At 37.9% G+C, this 20,333-nt stretch overlaps 1 protein-coding gene across 5 annotated transcripts in view; it reads right to left on the bottom strand.

Moving 5' to 3' along the window:
* BMAL2 (basic helix-loop-helix ARNT like 2) overlaps positions 1-20,333 on the bottom strand; it is a 37,247-nt gene that overhangs the window by 15,975 nt on the left and 939 nt on the right. For 4 of the 5 annotated variants that reach the window (XR_014885324.1, XM_085232085.1, XM_085232091.1 and 1 more), the window contains exons 2-6: positions 11,255-11,399; positions 10,018-10,053; positions 6,182-6,220; positions 3,099-3,256; positions 615-694 (exon numbers count right to left, since the gene is read on the bottom strand). Coding sequence is in view for 4 of the 5 variants with exons in the window: in XM_085232085.1 (XP_085088211.1) it covers positions 615-694; positions 3,099-3,256; positions 6,182-6,220; positions 10,018-10,053; positions 11,255-11,399 (458 nt within the window). In the remaining variant the exon portion in view is untranslated. Of the gene's footprint in view, positions 1-614; positions 695-3,098; positions 3,257-6,181; positions 6,221-10,017; positions 10,054-11,254; positions 11,400-19,728; positions 19,812-20,333 lie in introns of those variants that run through there. The other variant, XM_085232095.1, reaches the window with a different exon arrangement.

Genomic DNA, 20,333 nt, shown 5'->3' with positions numbered 1-20,333 from the left:
CCAAATCATTTAAATACAGACAGCTAGAGTTTCCTAAACATAGCTTTGGGAAAAAGAAGGCCAGCTGCAAAACAGCTTAACATGGAGTCATCTTACAGATCTTGCCAAGTTGCGTTATTGCAGCAAAAGAGAAAGAAAATAGCTGCAAAAAAGAAAGGGTAAAGTGGTGTGGGTGTATGACTGCATGCAAAAACAGGAAGAAAGATTGTCTTTCAGGTATTATTTCTGCATCTTTTCCAAATTACATTGCTAAGATTTTAAACGAAGCACAGCAAACAACTGTATTTATACATAACTAAGGTTATTATATATACTTGCATGTAGATTTCAGTATCAGTATTAAAAAACGTTTTAAGTATTAAATATGCAGAGTGTACAGAGATTTATTATCCCCCAAAGGGTTGCCATCTGCTATCATCTTCTGTATCTCTTCATGAAAAATCCTGTTTCCTGTACAGAGGTTGTAAATCCAAACGACTAAGCACATCAAAGCACTTCCTTGAAGAAAAAGATGTAGGGGAGGCGGGGGTGGGAAGTTCTCTCAAACTAAAAATTGAAGTTAACGACAAGCTCTAAAGAGGACATAATTTCACCGAGAGTTGCCTTCTACTTACCCTAAGGATTAACTGTCTGAGCTCATCATCCTTTAAAAACGAAGGTTTATACCGGACTTCGGTGTAAGAGCTAGTGGAACCTGGAAAATAGCTTATTTGTAGACATACATAGAATGTCAAAAGATACATTAAAAATTCATTTTTAACAAAATTATATTTATTATTTGGTCTTTATTTTGTAAATTCTCCTTGCAATAAGAACAGATGAATAAAAGTTTAAAAGATATTTTGTTTTTAAAAGAACCAACCAAACCTCTTAAACATATGTGGATATTGAATTTGGACATACCGCCTTTTACTTAGCACAAAACAAGGAAACTTCTGATTAGATATCTTTAGTATACTGCTAAATAAATGGCATTATGAGATCTGCATTACTTAGAAACACTTCGTATACCTGCTCCAGAATCCTTAACATTTGCTGAATGTGAATAATTCCTATGTTATCAGTTGTCTTCCAGCATGAATAAAGCTTCATTAACACTCTAATGTATTCAGCCATCCAAACAAATCACTCCAGGTAGTTAAAGTCAAAAGGCACTGTACATTTCACTCACTACATTTACTGTCCTAGCGTCTGTGGCAAATATCCTAAAATCCTCCTTAGCCATTTTAAGTATTTACACAATTTTTCTAGCTTTTTTTTTTTTTTTTTTTTTGTGAGCATTTGCTATAATTCCACATATTATCTTATACGATCTTAAAGCATTTGTTTTGAAGATACACGTAACAACTGCACTGGATGAAGTAGAGTTTTTATAACCCATTGTTAAAATAATGCTGTTTAAGCTGAAGATTTCTGTTTTCACTGTCAAGATGAAGACGAATGTTTAAACTCCAAGTTGCAAGGATTACCCTGCTAATCTGTGATATTATTTATGCAAAATTCTCAGCTACTTGGAAAAGACAACTTCCAGAAAGTCATAGAATCCGTAGAGTTGGAAGGGACCTTTAAAGGCCATCCAGTCCAACTCCCCTGAAATGAACAGGGACATCCACACTAGATCAGGTTGTTCAGTGTGCCATCCAGCCTGATCTTGAATGTCTCCAAGGACAGGGCATCCACCACCTCTCTGGGCAACCTGCTCCAGTGCCTCACTTTTTCCTTATATCCAACCTGAACCTCCCTTTTAGTCTGAAATGATCCGCTAAAGAGTCTGTGATGACTGAGAATTCCCTCCAACCTAAATTATTCCAAGTCAATTACTGTTAAGATAGTCACATAATTCATTAAGACAAGTGGGATTCTTATTAAATGTTTATCCAAAATCAAATTTTTTGCAAAGCATAGTCTTTGCTTACAGTTGACTAAATTATTCTAAAATACTACTGCCAAAAACCCTGAAATCTTATGTGTAACTTGTATTTGTATATAATGTTTCTTAGGAGAGAAAGAAAACCCTCAAAGCTATTAGTAACAGTAAAAGGAGATGAAAGAATATATCGTAAGCTAAACACTGATATCCACACTAAATTGTTCACTGAAATCTGTGAGTGCTTTGTAAGGTGGCTGAGAATACAAGCATTTAATAACACTTTTTTTGCACTCTTTAACATTAAGACTCAAATGTAATTGCAGTTATCAACTATTCTTTTAAAGTATGAATTGAAGATGTTCCTTTTGACCACTGACAAATTTTATCTTTTTAATCTTTTTCTTTAGTTTCATGCCTTTTTTTATTTCATGAAAGTTTATAGAGTAAACTACTCTATAAAAAAAAGTAAGATCACTGAAGCTCTAACCTACGCCCCTACCAGTGAATCTACTTAGATAAGTAGTTAGTGATTATGTAAGTATTAGCATAGTTTCCCATTGTTTAGAAGACTTTTTTTTTTTTTGAACTCACACTAGACAAAAACTCAGAAATATGAAGCATTTCATAAGTTACCTGACCTTCAACTCCATGCCTTTACAGAATTTCGTTTTTTTTTTTTTTCTAACGGTCTTTTTCAGTGATGTGCATTTTAAACTCAACTGACAAACAAGAAATTTCAATACAGAGACAAAAGGCTGATGCAATCCCAAAAACTGCAGTAACAAACAGGGGCGTGAAGAACATTTTCCTCTCACTAGCAGTTCAGCTAGTGATGTCAGTACAGCACCACATGTATTACCGTCGCAGAAAGTATGAAGTGGAGAGATCACAAAACATTTAATTTGAGGGTTAGAAAATAACAGAAGATGGAATTGCTTGACCTCTATGATTTCAGAAAAGAATCAAGGATAACTTGATTGCAAGGTATAGCCTTAGCAAACAGGATATCAAACACTTAAGTGTTGTTCAGTATACCAGAAAGAAAAGCCAAAACGAAACAAAATTCTAGAAACTACAAGCATATCAACTTAAATTAAAACAGACTCAGAACGGAATTCAGCAAACAGTAAACATAACAGATGACCTTAGATGTATTTGCCATCAAAGAAAATACGTTGTATAAGTCCTGACAGAATAAGGACTTTAAGTGTAGTTTCCTAAAACCTACCTTTTAAAGACTTTAAGTGTTGCACTGCCATCCGTAATACTGTAAGCTTGTCTAGTTTTCGTGCCATAGGATTGCACTGAGGTATCATAGCAGACAATTCCTCTATCAAATTATTCATTTTGTCTCTTCTTCGTTTCTCTGTTTGACTGTGAGCCTCTCTAGGAAGAAAAATTATTTTAAGAAAGATGTGGAATACACAATTTTCTCTATAATATTCATCAGTTTCATTTTGGGAATGTGATGTATCACATGAACTATTCCTGCATTTAAATCATACACCACCTGTATTTGACAACTGAATTGGATTCATTTGATCAAAGTAGCAATGATCACAATATCCATGTGAAATATTGAGAAAAATCTGTTAAGTAACAACTTAGAGTCATAGAATCATACTTCACAGCAACTGATCATTTGTAGCAGAAACAAGACACCATGAAAAATTACAAAACTGAAATTCTTCATGTGACCCTTTAAGCAAGTGAATACCTTCACATCTTCAGCAGATCACAGAATGGTTTGGGTTGAAAAGGACTTCAAAGATCATCTAGTTTCAACCCCCCCTGCTATGTGCAGGGTCACCAACCACCAGACCAGGCTGCCCAGAGCCACATCCAGCCTGGCCTTGAATGCCTCCAGGGATGGGGCATCCACAACCTCCTTGGGCAACCTGTTCCACTGCGTCACCATACTCTGTGTGAAAAACTTTCTCCTAATATCTAACCTAAACCTCCCCTGTCTCAGTTTAAAATAATTCCCCCCTCGTCCTATCACTATCCACCCTCTTAAACAGTCATACCCTCACTTGTTTATATGAGGTCCCACATACAAGGTCTCCCCAGAGCCTTCTCTTCTCCATGTTAAATAAGCCCAGTTCCCTCAACTTTTCTTCATAGGAGAGGTGCTCTAGACCTTTGATCATCTTAGTGGCCCTCCTCTGGATCAGTTCCAAGCGCTTGGCATCCTTCCTGTACTGGGGGCCCCAGGTTTACTATATACCAGATATTTGATGTCAACAGTAATCACCAGAATACATTATCCTCTGTGTAAGTAAGATGGGATATTCATCCAGCTTTTTTGTTGTTGTTTTTTTTTTTTTTTTTAAGTGCTTTAAGCACTTGCTGAAGTATCTCTGAGTTCAATAATCTGAGATAAGCGATGTCTGCTTGCTATTTAATTAGTTTGAAAATGACTCAGATTGAATAGTCACAAACACAAGCATTTATTCATAGCATAGCGCAACAGACAACATCTTTTCCTGCTGTGGAAACAGAAAGAAAAGGCTATACCTCACCTATTTTCACTGGAGATACATCAGAAGGCTTTCCCTTTTATCCACCTTTGAAGGTGGGCAAGAAAAGGGTTTAGCCTCTGCTCGTACTCTGTCTCAGACTTTCATCTCTTGGCAAGCCTCAATCCAAGAATTCAAGCACAGAGAAAGAGCTTCTCTTAAAATACATTTTCATCATAATATTCCTTCCAGGGCACACGACAGTACATTTCAAAACATTTATAACTCAGGTCATCTTTTCTTTAGTTCTTTCTAGTGAAGTATGTTGGTTTTTCTACCTGACCTTTCTCTCCTCTAACATCCTTCAGCTGGTCAAGGAAGGTTTAATTCATTCTATTCCCAGCCTACCCAAGAAGACAAGCTAGCCACTCAATTAAAATGAGGATTATTTTCCTTTCTCACCGAGACCAGACACGGTGGTAGTAAATCAAACTGATCAAACTGACAACCTGTTTTGGCTAACTGATCTTCAAAACTCTTCTTTTTAGACATACTGTAACAGAAAGCATTATAGATAATAAAGTTAACTAACCCTGGCCCGATGGAAAGAATTAAAAGAATTTTAGAGATCTTGTCTTCTATTATTTTTTTTTAATTTTTCTTTGAAAGCACAAAAAAGAAATTCCCCTTCCACGCAAATAACTTTGGATCATTCACAGAACCAATTTGCTTTTCTCTCTAAAGCCTCTTATGAAATTTAGCAGTTGGCACTTGACTTTACCAATTCATACAAATTTTCTTTCATATCAGGTAGGAACAGTCAAGAAACATATTGTGTATGCTCCTTGAACTGTGAACCTCAGAAAAATGAATACAAGCACATGCGGAAACAGAACAAATTTTCACATTTCTAAGATTCAAGAAAAATGTATAGGTGTAGTTATGACTGGATAATTCAGAAAGCCGGCTGTTATACTCCCCAGTTACAAATAGGAAGGCAAAAAAAGCACATCCCCCAATAGGCTTGTAAAAAGAAACACTGGACAGAGATAACCGTTGAGCAAACCTTCAAGATGTGTTCCAATATATATATATATATTTTTTTTTAAATTTATGAAACAAAACTTAAGGAAAAGAAATTAACAGTAGAACAGGAGTGTTATCAAAGCAATATACAAAACAGATTCTTGCATAGTGATCTGGGGTACTCATTAAAGAAAAATGAAATTTTGAGTTTAATAAAAAAATTGTAAATACATTTTGGAACACTTTCATTTCTTCCATTTAATTTAAATTACAACAACACTTCATAATTATTAGTTAGCATATTGTACAAGTAATGCTTCTGCCAAGTGCTTTCTGCAAATTTCAATTTAGATTAAGTAAGATGTGAATTCACAGTACAATGGCAATCCTTGAATAGTTCCATATACAAGCACTCAATCCACAACAAGAATTCTTTGTTTTCCTTTTGCTGAACCCACGTCCGTGTGGGATAATTCTTAAATAACCCCATGTGCAGACAAATCAAAAAGAAACCATTCTTAAAGTCATGCGGACTGAGAGCCAGCTCCTTCATGTGTGACTTGGAAGTATTTCATTTGATTCTCACCTTAACAATTTTAATCTCAGGCTTTTCCTAAATGAGAGATATTCTGCAATATAACTTTGATTAAAATTAGTAGAAAATGAGATTCTTAGGAAGCTCTAAGAATTAATACAAAATCAGGAGAAAAAAAGACAAAGTTTATTGTTAGACATTTGACAGTAACCAAAAATTGCTATGGTGAATCCCTGCTGTTGTCAATCCTAGTATTTACTGGCAAGACATATTTCTCTTGGGAGTTAGTACCTGAAATCTTTTATCTTAAGATGTTCTTCATCTTCATTCCTAGAGAAAACAAGACATAGAATCTTATATTGCATATTTAGTATTAGGCACTTCAAGATGTAGGAAATGCTATAAATTTACTATAATTCCAACAAAACCAAAACCACAAAAATTCCTAATACAAAAATTACCTGCCCTCTACAAATGATGCATACTACAAAATACCAAGGCATAATTTCCAATATTCATATTTATGTGAACATATTATGGGGATATTTAATGATTACAGGTCTATTTCTATCTGAAAGAAAACAAAAAACGTTCAAAGTTTAGGCTTGATTTTATTTTAATTTTTCAACTGTGATTCTCTATTCATCTTCTTATCTCTAAAATTTTACTGCCAAAAGATTAAAAAAGCAACCCTAACCTAGACAGGTCCTAAAATACAATGTAATTGCTCAAGGATTGAAAAAAAGAAGCAAAACTATTAAGCATTTTCCCATACCACAGCAATGGCTGGAAGAAGTCCATATGAGAAAACTATAAATGAAAGACAATCATAATGCTAGTATCATGATAAATACTTCAGCAGCGGGAAAAAAATAAATGAATCAAGCAAAGACAATGATATTTTTTCTTCTCCAAGACCACTGGAATCTCCACCACCATCTTTAATAATTTCAGAAAATAGCCTATGTCTGCCAACTCAGCATGCGCGATTTAGTACTTGCACAGAGGTTGCTTTCATACTAATATTGGTAACTGTTTTTGTTAAAATAAACTGATATAACAATTTTTTAATGTTTATAGCAGCACTTAAACTTTTTTTTATTTAATTCAGCAGTGGAGACATTTCACACAGTTCCATTTCAGAGATGAGGCCTGCTAGCCTTGGGATCATTTTAGAAGAGGTATATGTTGTACCAGGCGGCTTATAAGAACACAGGTGTATCAGTCAGCAGCTGTTTCTCATGAGAAAACAGAAGTAGGAAGCAGAAAGACAGTTGGTGATTAGAGCTTTAGGAAAGAGTTCAAAAGCTGCTTTCACTTACAACCAAGACTGACCCCAGGAAGAATGAAGCTGCCAGAGCCAAATTAACATGAGACTCAGAGATTTCAGCTTTTCAACTGAGGATTTTACCAGATCCCATGCATCTTCTAGGCAGTCTGATAAACCCAAACGCAGATTTAGACAAGTTAGTAATACCTAACTTTTTTTTCTTTTGTGTTTAAATAAACTTTTACCAGAAATGCGCATATAGTACGAACCCTGATAATTAATACCTTTTTTGCTTCAGTCTTTGCTAGCAAGGCCAACTGTTCCCAGGGTACCCAGACCCCTGAGTTGGAAAACAGTAACAGGGAGCAAGGTGAAGTGCCTAAAATCCTCTAGGAATCTGCAGGTGACCTAGTACATCATTTGAACATTTACAACTCCATTGGGCTGGACAGGGTTTATCCACAGATACTGACAGAGCTGGCAGAGGTGCTTACCAAGGTACTTTTAACAATTTACCAGCAGTCGCAGCTAATTGAGGAGGTCCCAGTTCACTGGAGATTAGCAAATGCAACTCCAATCTGCAAGAAGGGCAGGAAAGAGGATCCAGGGAATTAAGGCCTGTCTGTCTGACCACAGTATCAAGGAAGCAGATCACCTTGAACATCACCTCAAAGCATATACGGAAAATCAAGTGATCAGATGCAGCCTGTACAAGTTTTGGAAAGGCAGGCCCTATCTGACTAACCTGATCTCCTTCTAGGACAAGATGACCTGCTGAGCAGATGAGGAAGACTGGATGTTGTTTACCTGGATTTTAGTAAAGCATTTGACAATGCTTCTCAAGGTATTCCCCATGAAAGAAAGTCTGCTAGTAGTCTGGCCAAGTGTACAGTTTGCTGGGTGAAGAGAAGTGGCTGGATGATTGGGTTTAAAGAATCCTAGCAGGCAGCGTTCAATCCAACTGGTGGCCAGTAACCAGTGGTGTTCCCCAGGGCTCAGTACTGGGGCCAGTATGGTTTAACACGAGGAATGGATCAGAGAACTGGAGCTATTTAATCTGGTCTGAAAAAGAGGAGGCTAAGAGAAGACCTCATTGCTCTCTAACAGTACCTGAAGGAACGATGCAATCAGGTGGGTGTCAGTCTCTTTCCCCACATGCAAAGTGATAAGATGCAAGCTGCATCAGGGGAAGTTTTGATTGCCTTTGAGGAAGAATTTCTTCATAGAAAGAGTTCATCATACATTAGAATGGCATGACCAGGGAAGTGGAGTCTCCATTCTTAGAGGTATTTAAGAGATATGGGGATGTGGTACTGCTCTCTACAAATATCCCAAAGGAGTGTGTGGTAAGGTGGGAGTTGGCCTCCTTTTCCAGGTAACAGCTATAGGACAAAAGGGAATGGACTCAAGTTGCACTAGAGGAGGGATATTAGGAAAAAATTCTCCAGAAGAATGGTCAGGTGCTCCAGAAGGTGGTTGAGTCACCGCCCCAGGAGGTATTTGAGAAACATCTAGATGTGATACTAAGGAACGTGGTTTAGTGGGCAACATTGGTGGTAGGTGGATGGTTAGACTAGATGATCTTAGAGGTCTTTTCCAACCTTGGCAAATCTATGGTTCTCAGGAACATGGATTAATGAAGGAACTCAGTAGGTCCAATTGGTGGTTGGACTTGATGTACTTGAAGGTCTCTTCCAACCTCAATGATTCAGCATGCTACCTTGTCTGACCAGAAGGTGTGAAGAGATAAAGGGGATCCAGACCACAGTGCAGCATGGAGCCTCTTGATTACATCTCCTCCTCCCTCAGGACCTTCATTTAGGGAAGGAACTAGAGCAAGTCTGCTGCTCAAGCAATCACAGATAGCCTCTGTCCCAACAGCTGTGCTGTTACTGTTTAAAATAGCTAGATTAAGGCCACCTTGAAAACAGAGTGACAGTCTGCTTCATGACTCAAAGGTAGATACATTTAATTTAGCAAGAACAAGAGTTGTATTATTCAGAAAAAGAATCAAAGAATACCACCTTTTCCTCTATCTTCCCCTTTATTAAACACACATCTGTATTTCTTCTAAAAGAAAAGCAGGGATATTAAACACAAAACAGGATTACCTTCGCATCTTTCCACAATAAGAACAATGGAAAAATCCACAAAGAAATGAATGATATTTAGGAAAAGATTTTAATGCTACCCACTAAGCCACATACCAAACACTGCCTAGAAAGATAAAAGAGAATAGTGAATAGCTACATACAAATATTTATCTAAGTAAGGTAGTGAGGTGCAGAGAAAGAAAACACAGCAAGATAATCATGTAATTAATAACTGTCCCATAATATAAACATACACCAAAGGCTTGTTTTTTTGTTTTGTTTTTAAAGATTGGTACAGCTAATCTTAATTTTAGCTTGTCACTTTGTAATAACATTATTTTAACATTAGATGCAGTAGTTATGTTTTAAAAAGCAGGTTGACGAGGTTGGGGAAAAAATGAAAAAGATGTTTAAATGCATTATTCCTGAAGAGTACGAGACATTCCCTTCACCTCTTCAGTGTTCTCATATGTTATTCTTCTTTCTTTCCTATTCTTATCTTAATTTCAACACAAATAGGTCTGGTAGGCTTATGAGCAAGTCATAACATCTTCTCTGAAAGAAACAATAGAAAACTAATACTGGATGGATCTATCCACCCCACTAATTAGATACACGTTAATTAGCTTCACTTTTTGCTGTACAAACACATGTCCTTAGACAAACATTCCTTAAGGTGAACCACACACTTTAGCTATCCAAACAGAAAACTGTGACATGCTTACAATACTGAAAATAGAAATGGGTTCATTTATAAAAAGTACCTTTTCTGAGGATCCCCATCAACTTCAACTGTATCCCTGTAGAAACAGGTAATGAAGTAAGCAGAATGTACACTTTGAAGCACAAAATTATGACACACTATACCCACTGGAAAAAGTTGTTGCAGAAAAAGTTCAGTGGAAACCCCACTTCACAAGGTATTTTCAGCAGAACATTCGTTTTTAGAAACTATGAATTCTTATAAACTATTACTTTATCAACTGAATATTTCAACTAGATGTGATTTTTTTTTCAGACAGAAGTTTCACTAAATCAGAGATAGACCCAAACTTTAAGGAAACAGCATTGATGAAGCAGCATTTTTATTAAACAGGTAAAATCAACTGGTGTTTCCAAGAAACATTTTTTTTCCCAGAAGTTATTGTCCTTCTGAAGTGTTCAGAGATCTAGAAGATAGACTTGAAGCTGTGAGTTGACAATTACATCAACATCTACAGTATGGCTATGTTCTGTGGATCATGGACTACATACAGAAAAAGATAACTGTTTTAATAATCACAAATGGGTATAAATTTCTTACACACACACACACAAATTTTTTTTAAAGGTGGATTTTCCACACTAGTTTGGAGATGCCTGCCATACAGAAGATCTGCATGCTGACTTGCGTCCTGACTTCTGGTTGAGAAATATAACTTAGATTATTAAAATTAGTTATTCGAAATTTACAGGAAAATACATATTTGGTTAACTGGCAGTTACAGAGTAAGAGGAAATAGTTGACTGTATCATCTCTGCAATAAAGTACGACCTGCTTAAAAAGACTCAGTTCTACTGCAGGAAAGTACTCATTTTTAGGTCACGGTTTCTTCTGCATATTTGAATGGCTGCCCTGGTCACTGAAGAAGTAGTTCTGATTCTACATTAAAGACTTTAGAAATGAAATTCTAGCACTTCAAGCAATTAGGTAATTTGTTGCAAACAGAACTTGTCTTTACGTGCACAGAAAGAAACAGAGAGGCAGAACTGAAATTTTATGAGACAAATGCCCCAGACATTTCACTTACATCTACATCCACATCAGAATCCCAAACCTATCCCTTGGATAGACGGATTATTTTTTCTAGTTTCAAGTGCTCCAAAGAGTCAAAGAACACATATAGAAGAAAGTAAAATAAATAATTGTAATATATACAGGAAAGAGGATTCAAAAGTTATATCACAGAAATAATAAACATCTCAGATTTTTGTGGGAACAAACAGAATTAATTTGCTTACTGGTTATCAGAATCACTTCCTTTGCGCTTCCTTGGAATCTCAACCATAGAATTGTTGAAAGAAGTGGTAGCAGGCTTAGTTATTGGATTCATGAGGCTGGGGACTCCAGAAGCAGTGCACGAGTTTCCATCTACCGGGAAATTATCTGTGAATGAGAAAAATATATGAGCAGAGTGTACAATAAGAACATCATGCATCCATTCTCGTTTTCATCTGGAAAAAAAAAAAACTGCACGGATGCTTTAGTGAACATCTAAGATACTAAGCCCACAGAAGTTGCACAGCAAATACCTACGTACATAAAAAACACAGTCTTCGCACACTCCTATAAAGCTCTCATCAACTCATGCAGCTCACCAAGACAATATAAAATACACTTCTCTTTTTCTTCACTCAGTCCTAGCAGATTATGCTTAAATCTCCCAGCACTTTCAGACCCCTGCTGCAAAGTCACACGATGTAGCCTCAGCTAGCTGATCAAAGTACTAACTCTAGATTCAAATTAAGAAATATATACTGCAAACTATGTTTTTTAAACAAGCTGAACATCCAGAAAAAAAACGTGCCATAGTTCTGACATAAATCTATGATTACTCGTAACATCAGCCACGTAAGTCAAGACAGCCTTGAAAACTTGTCAAGTTCTGCCTCGGAGCTCCCTTTGAACTCTTTCTCTCAAGGTAAACTACTTTGTTTCTGGGTTGGACAAAAAAAAAGTCACAAGCCAAAATAACCCCAGCAACTATCTGGGAAGAAAAATACTCTCAAGGAATTTAACTACTAACCTTTTTTTCCTGTCTCAGTGTAAAACCATCACAAAGAACTACCCAGCTTAAAGAAACAGGACTGACCCTGTTTGAGCAAATATAGGCACTTCCATACACTTCCTGAGCTAGCAGGGAAAGTAACCAAAAGACATACAGAAAGGGTTTTTACAGAAAGGGTTGTGAAGCACTGGAATAGGCTCCCCAGGGAGGTGGTTGAGTCACCATTCCCGGATGGTGTTTAAAACCATTTGGATGTGGTGCTCAGGGACATGATTTAGCGGAGGGTTGTTAGAGTTAGGGTAGTATGGTTAGGTAGTGGTTGGACTCGATGATCTTTAAGGTCTTTTCCAACCTGAGAGATTCTATGATTACGGCATACGTCTCGGAACAACAAAGGATTAATTCCACGAAGCAGCAGAGGATGGATTAACAAAGGTCACTTAAGGAAGTGCACATCTCCTACTTTAGCTGCAGGCAAAAACCAAGACAGGCTCTTTGAAAACCCAGCAGGAAGAAAAATGGAATATTACTGAGAGCTTTATTTTATCATTATTATATTAATCTTTTGCAACTGTGCTGCCTTTAAAGGACAGATAAAAATCTGTAAAAATAATGACACACGGTGTATGCTTTTTTCCTGCGTAAGCACATCTTACACCAGAAAAATGAACTTCTAGGTTCTCATTTTCTGTAGGAATATTACTTTGCAGGGTTCAACCAAATAGGCTAATACTTGAACAGCATTGTCTGGTCTGCCACTAATCCTCTTTCTACCAAGTCAGACTACACAGAGTCAGCCCCTGTTTTATTGTAGAAATCTCTTTAACTCGTTAAGCCACAGTGGAAGTTCCAAAGAAAATGGAGGTAAAAATGCAAGGAATAAAGAAACATTTGTCAAGTAAGTAACAGATTCTGGGCATCTGCAACAAAAACACAGTTAGTTCAAATACATGATTTATGCTAATTAAGGTTATTAAAATGATTTTTAAAGAAATTACATCATGTATAAAAGGGCGCAAATGGTAAATGTTTCAAATATCCTTCTCATTCATTATCACTCTATAATAGTCTCATTTAATATTTCTATCACAAATTCTTGCAATTATAAAAACAAATAAAAACTCCAACAATTCTAAAGGAACTTCTTTTTATAAAGAGTAATTTTAGTTCACTTATCAAACATCAGCATACAATATCACTACGGCACGTTTTTGAAACACAACCATACTTTGTACATATTCAGCAAAGAGTACTTACTAAATAGAAATCTAAATGTACCGAAGGCAAGAATGCTTTCAACACAACAGATCCTTTCAGCCTTCAATAAAGCAGGACAGAACAGACCCACTGACCTAAATACTCCTTTGCACACAGATGGCCAGCCTGCTTTCTAAACCACTTCCCTTAAAGAAACAAAATGAATTCAAATGATATATCATTTACAGCCTTTCCAACTACGCGTCATTTTATCACAGTAACTAACATTTTTCCTGGCATTCTGGCAATAAATTCTGAATACTTGCACCTATTTCCTCTGCATTTCCCAATGCCGTCCTTTTCCTTTTTTCTTAACTAAGAAAAATTTAAGTGTTTAATCTCAGCAACAATGACCCACTAAGAACTTGACTATCAAAGTGTTTAGGTGACAGACTGAATCCTTGAGCAACATCACTATGACACCTTAAACCAAGCACCACCTTAAATGCCATCTAACTTTAACTTAAGGAAGATACGAGTCTGTATTGACTTCTGCCATGTAGAGCACGCAGCATATATTCTTTACGTGTATTTGCTGAGAGTCTCAACAAATAAATAGGAAAAAAATCCGAAGTTTTAGAACTATCAAAATTAGTATAGATGTAATTATTCTGAATTCAGTTCTGAATCCAACAGACAAGAGCGAGCATTTTTCGTACCTACTACTCACTGAACAAGCAGCAGACTGAAGCAGTTCATAAAGCAAGGTCAGCTTTGAGAAGTCAGCAAGAGTGCTTTAAAATAACCCCTTGGGGCTTTCTGCAATAGTTCTGACTATGGACTAGGTGATTCCAAGTAGCTCGCCCTCTCCCTGAAGAATAACTTAATCTCTTGCACTCTGCAATGAAAGATTCCTTCATTTCTCTGCCTGTAGCACTTTAGAAGAGATGCAGAAAGCATTCAGAAATCATTTGGGTCAGAAAGAGCATGACCTAAGATGTAGTCCAATAACCAGGAACTGCATCTATGACAGGAGGTTCCCAGCTACATTCCTACCTTTCATTAACAGTAAAATCAAACATCCCTAAGAAAATAGGAAGCAAAACTAAACATTTCCCACTTTCATAGCACCCTTGCTTCAAGAACAATAATATCCAAGTTTATTTTCTCGAGTGACTGAAATAACTAAAATCATTAGCCAGTTTCTAAACTACTAATATAATTCAACTAGAGACATTTTGTTTTTCCAGTCCAAATGCTATTACTTACAGTAGCCTGGTTTGCAAGTCTAACAAAATTCAAACTGAGAAATGACACTATTCACTAATATTACTATTTATTTCACATTTTTATTAAGGCCTTCGTATACAGATAACTAAGCTTTGAAGTTAGGTTAATAGTTCCTTGAAAACATATGTCCATATATGATTCCTGTTTAGTTCTCAAGATGAACCCCACATATATCTATCAACACAAAACTACTGCTAGGGTTGGGATACGAAGTAAGGATAATCTACATATAACACTATACTCCTGTGTTCAGCAATTGTTCTGTGCAAACCACATGCAATGCATTAAAACTGTATTGCAAAAAATGCATTTAAAGACTCGGGAGATCTTCTATATTTTTCTAATTACTGACAATATTTTCTAAATACATGCCATGTTTCTGAAATTTTCACTAATAACAGGTCTGAGCTTTTCATAGAACCATACTGTGGTTGGAAGGGACCTCAAAGATTATCAAGTTCCTGCCCCTCTGTCATGGGCAGGGTTGCCAACCACTAAATCCAGAACTAGATCATTTTGCCCAGGGCCCCATCCAGCCTGGCCTTGAACACTTCCAGACATGAGACATCCACAACTTCTCTGGGCAGCCAGTTCCAGTGCCTTACCACCCTCCTAGTGAGAAATCTCCCCTCTTTTAGATAGACACATCCCCCCTTGTCCTATCACTATCCACCCATGTGTTGGTTTGTTTTTTTGTTTAATTTCCTTCCTATTTCTAAGCTCCCTTCAAGTCCAGCTCCCTCAGCCTTTCATTTTAGGAGAGGTGCTCCAGTCCCCTGATCATCTTTGTGGCCGCCTGTGGCCCTGTTCCAACTGCTCCATGCCTTTCTTGCGCTGAGGGCCTCAGACTTCCGTAGGGCCCCATAAGCACAGAGTAGAGAGAGACAATCACCTTTATCTCCCTGCTCGCCACATCTCTTTTGTTGCAGCCCAGGATACCTTTTCCACAGGGCTACTCTCAAGGAGTTCTTATCCCAGTCTGTATACATATTTGTGACCAACTAAAGTGTTTCAAGCCTGTAGAAGACCCTCTGGGTGACATCCTTTCCTTCTGCTGTAACAACTGCAACACAGAGCTTGGTGTAATCAGCAGACTTGCAGAGGGTGTGCTCAACCCCATCATCTATGTCACTGATAAAGATGTACCAGTCACAAGACAGATCCCTGAAGGTCACCATTCATCATCAGCCTCCACCTGGACATAGAGCTATTGACAACTACCCTCTACTTGCAATCTTCCTACCAATATTCACCAAGTAGTTCATCCTTCAAATTCATCTCTCTCCAATTTAGAGATGAGGCTGTGGCGTGGGACCATGTCAAAGGCCTTGCACAAGTCCAGGTAGACAGCATCAGTTGCCCTTCCTTTGTCCACCGATGTTGTCTATCAGAAAAGAGTTAAGGCCAAACTCCATCAGCCATAAATAGTGAGATTGATCTGAGCAAATAATCATGTCCACATATGAACTAGCCATTCTAGTTTCTCTTGGAGAGTAAAAGAGAGTGATTCATCTCAACTTAAAATAGATTCCTACAATCAGTTTGATGAAGTACATTTCTAGGGTGATTCATCTCAATCTAAAATAAATTTGCACACTTAGATGAAGTACAGTCCAAGAGTGCCTACCTCCTTCCCTTCAGTAATTACTCAAAGAAGAATGTAACTAGCTGAGATGCCAACGTCTACGCCCCAGATATCTAAAGATAATTAGATGAATCCCACTCAAGGTAGCTATAAAATTATCACACAATTGTTATAATACAACAGCCACAGACTGCCACTGTTTGCCTCACATACAGGTTTAAATTCAAACAGCCTTTCAAAATCATTGCCTTGATGACACGTCACTACTCCATGCCTACTCACCCCCTTCAATGAAAGTTTAGTTTTTGGCTAAACATACGTTTAACTCCTCATAGGTTTTCCTGAAACATTAACAGAGTGATATTAATACACCAATAAAAAAGCCATCAGCTCTCATTTAGACAGTTTTTTTTTTTAAAAAGAATGTCTAAATCCATCTACCAGGATATTGCAGCAGAACATATTCATTGATGTTTTCCAACTACCTCAGCAAACAACAAAACAAACAGAAGAACCCAAACAGCTATGGGTGGCGCACTACGCATTCTGAGGATAAACGTACACCACAGACTTTGAGAATTACTCTGCAGCTGCTTAAGTTATCAATGTGGTAACACTAACAGAAATCTTTCTAAGAATAAGAATGCATTTACAATCCAACTTCCCATTTTGAAACACTTCCTGGCAGAAGATGAAAGAAGCTGCTCTGAATCGAAGTTTCTAAGACCACAGATGCATTTTTCCAATCTTTCAAAAAACATTCTATAACAAGCTTTAAATAATCAAACTGTTAAAGTGTGTATTTTGCAAACGTATGTTTCCTTGGCATGCACAAAAACCATTTGCAAGAAATTCAGGCTTTGGCAAGTTTAAAGAACTCAAAATTGTGCTGAAAGTGGGTGTAGTTAAGATGACACATAAGTGGTCCTTCCTCTGACTATGTAAATGACTTACTGAAATTGAAATCCATCCACAGGAACTATTAGGCTGTATCTATGTTAGTAAAAGCTGTAGTACAACAGTTTAATAGACAGAAGCAGGTGGTTGCAGCAGAAGTCCTTGTTTCTAGTTTTAAAGTAGTCCAATGAGCTTATGTTAAATTCCATTGTCTGGTTCAGTGAAGCAAAAATCCTTACCATCCACGTGTTCTAAAGCTGTCTGAGAACCAACCCTTGGTTCAATTCCTTAAGTTTGGACTTGGAGAACATTTGGCCTGGAGTAACACTCACCTTCCTACAATAAAGTTCTAGTTCAAATTCTTCTGAAAAGAGTTCAACTCATCTATATAAAAAACGCACTACAAGCCAAACCAGCGAGCATGGAACAAGGATGGCTGATCGCATCAAAATAATGCTGCTGCTTTGAATCAGAATGCTAACACACACACAGCCTCTGAGTATTTACTTGATGCAAGGGTCTCAGCCTGAAGCCCTCATGAATGCAATCACACAGAGAAGCAGGGGTATTCTGCCTCCCACCCCCATCATCCCCAATATCTAGGTATATAAACAATCTAATCTAATAATTTGCAAATTAGATGTGGATTTGATGGGTGGACCACCCAGAGGATAAGGAATTGGTTGAAAGGCTGCAAACAAAAGCTGGTGATCTGTTCCGTGTCCAGGTGGAGGCTGGTAATGGGTGGCGTCCCCCAGGGGTCTGTCTTGGGACTGGTGCTCTTTAACATCTTTATCAATGACATCGATGACGGAATCGACGTGCACCCTCAGCAAGTGCTGCTCAGTGGTGCAGTTGACACGGTAGAAGGAAGTCCCCACGGAAGAGGGACTTCCACAGACTTGAAAGGTGAATCTAATGAGGTTCAACACAGCAAAGTGCAAAGTTTTGCACTTGGGCCAGAGGAATCCCAGGCATCCATACAGACTGGAAGGAGCAGTCCTTGAGAGCAGCCCTGTGGAGAAGGACCTGGGGGATGAAAAACTTAACGTGAGCCAGCAGTGTGCCCTTGTGGCTCGGAAGGCAAATGGTATCCTGGACTCCACCAGAAGAGGGGTGGCCAGCAGGGACAGGGAGGTGATTGTTCCCCTCACTCTGCTCTTGTGAGGCCCCAGCTGGAGTACTGTGTCCAGGTCTGGAGCCCCCAGGACAAGAAAGACAGGGAGCTATTGGAGAGGGTCCAGAGGAGGGCCACAAAGATGATCAGAGGGCTGGAGCACCTCCACTACGAAGAGGGAGCTGGGCTTGTTCAGCCTGGAGAAAAGAAGGCTGTGAGGTGACCTCATTGCAGCCTTTCAGTACCTAAAGCGAGCCTACAAACAGGAGGGGAATCAACTCCTTGAAAGGGTAGATAACAGCAGGACAAGGGGAAATGGTTTTAAGTTGAGGGAGGGAAGATTTAGGTTGGATGTCAGGGGGAAGTTCTTTACTATGAGAGTGGTGAGGTGCTGGAACAGGCTGCCTAGAGAGGGTGTGGATGCCCCATCCCTGGAGGTGTTCAAGGCCAGACTGGATGGGGCCCTGGGCAGCCTGATCTAGTATTACATATGGAGATTGGTGGACCTGCATGTGGCAGGGGGGTTGGAGATTCATGATCCTTGAGGTCCCTTCCAACCTGGGCCAGGGGTTGGAGATTCATGATCCTTGAGGTCCCTTCCAACCTGGGCCATTCTGTGATTCTATGATAATCTAGATTTTCTCAACTGGGTTACTACTCAAGATGCACAAGTTTTGTAACACTCGACACACTCAAACTTTTTATTTGAAGATGTCAGCTGTCTCTGATTACTTAAGCAATTAGGGATATCTACCTGTACCTATACATAAGCACACTCACACAAGACAGCTGATGACTCAATTTCCAAAAGCTTAATTGATTGATTTATTTTACCACAGAATTCTTCTTCTAAAATTATTCTAATGAATTCTTACTGCACATTTTTATTAAAGAATGAGAAAACTATACCAATACCCATATATATACTACTGTATGAGAAAGAAAGTTTATAGGTTCATGCATCACTGGACAGGTCCCCAGGTCTGAATACATGTAAAACAACCAGCCATACTTTCTAAATAAGAGTGAGGGTTGTATTAGATATTTCTGCTTTTAAAGCTTTACAAGAAGTCAATGAAAACCATATTCAGACTATTTAAAGCAAGTTTATCATCTAGACCACAGCCCACCATGTACACACAGTTAAAGCTGGGGCAACCATTTTCATCTGGATCAAACTGTGAAAACAGTAGAAATGTGCTACATAAAACGTATTTTTTTTTTTTCACATTGCATTTTATAAGCACGCACGAAACAGAAGAAAGATGCACACAGCAGTGATAAAACCATCTTAAGCACAATAGTAAATAGAGAATTAACTCTTCTAGGTTAGCTTAAGAACACTGGATTGGTTTTTAATGCCACGAGTTGATTAAAAGAAAAATTTTAATATCCTATATTATAGAAACGTAAACCAAATATTAATATCGACAACTGACAATTTTTTGTATCTATTTTTAATTTCAGAAGAAAATAATCAGGAATCATAACTTACTAATTAAGTAATATTTTCACTTAATAGACCTTAAAACACTAATTATTTGCTCAAATCTATTAGTGTATTAAAAAGCATGACTGTAACTAGCTAATGTAAAGATACCCAAAGTCCTTGGAAGATTACCCTGCTTTCCTCGTCACTTCCAGGCTCAAATCAGGTCACTGACAGAAATTGAGCGTCTCATATATCTCAATTTATTACTGGAGGAGAGGGGGAGGAGAACACTGAAAAACAAACAGAAAAAAGCTAACACCAGTGTAACTCTCCAATCACATACTGCTAAAGGAATAGAAGACAGCTGTTTTCTTGCAAGTTTTTAATTCAAAGCATTGCAAGTAAAACATTGGCTTCGTAAGTCTGCAGCAGAACTTCCATGGTTTAAACAAGCCCCGGGGAAGGAGTTTACAGAGCACCTCCAGCCACCCACAAGGATATTTTTCTTACAGTGCAGATGATTCTTAGCTGATACGAACTGCCCAGTTTAGAGTTAGTTTTCAGTAATGCCCAGGTGTACTAACAGCAATGTGCACCTCAAGTGAAAAAGCTCCACAGCTAATATCAGCGTGGATCTATTCCATGCTAACGAAGATAATTTTATCTTTAAAACACCGATTAATCAAGACTCCATCTCTTCAAAAGCTGTTAGAAGAACAGCTATAAACATTGATTAACAAAAGAAAACAAGGAGTAGGGATTCCTCCACTCCAATACGTAAAAGCCTACGGTTC

The sequence above is a fragment of the Meleagris gallopavo genome, chromosome 1, assembly GCF_905368555.1.
Source record: "Meleagris gallopavo chromosome 1, MGAL_WU_HG_1.1, whole genome shotgun sequence".
Lineage (NCBI taxonomy): Eukaryota > Metazoa > Chordata > Aves > Galliformes > Phasianidae > Meleagris > Meleagris gallopavo.
This window is presented reverse-complemented; position numbering and strand designations above follow the sequence as displayed.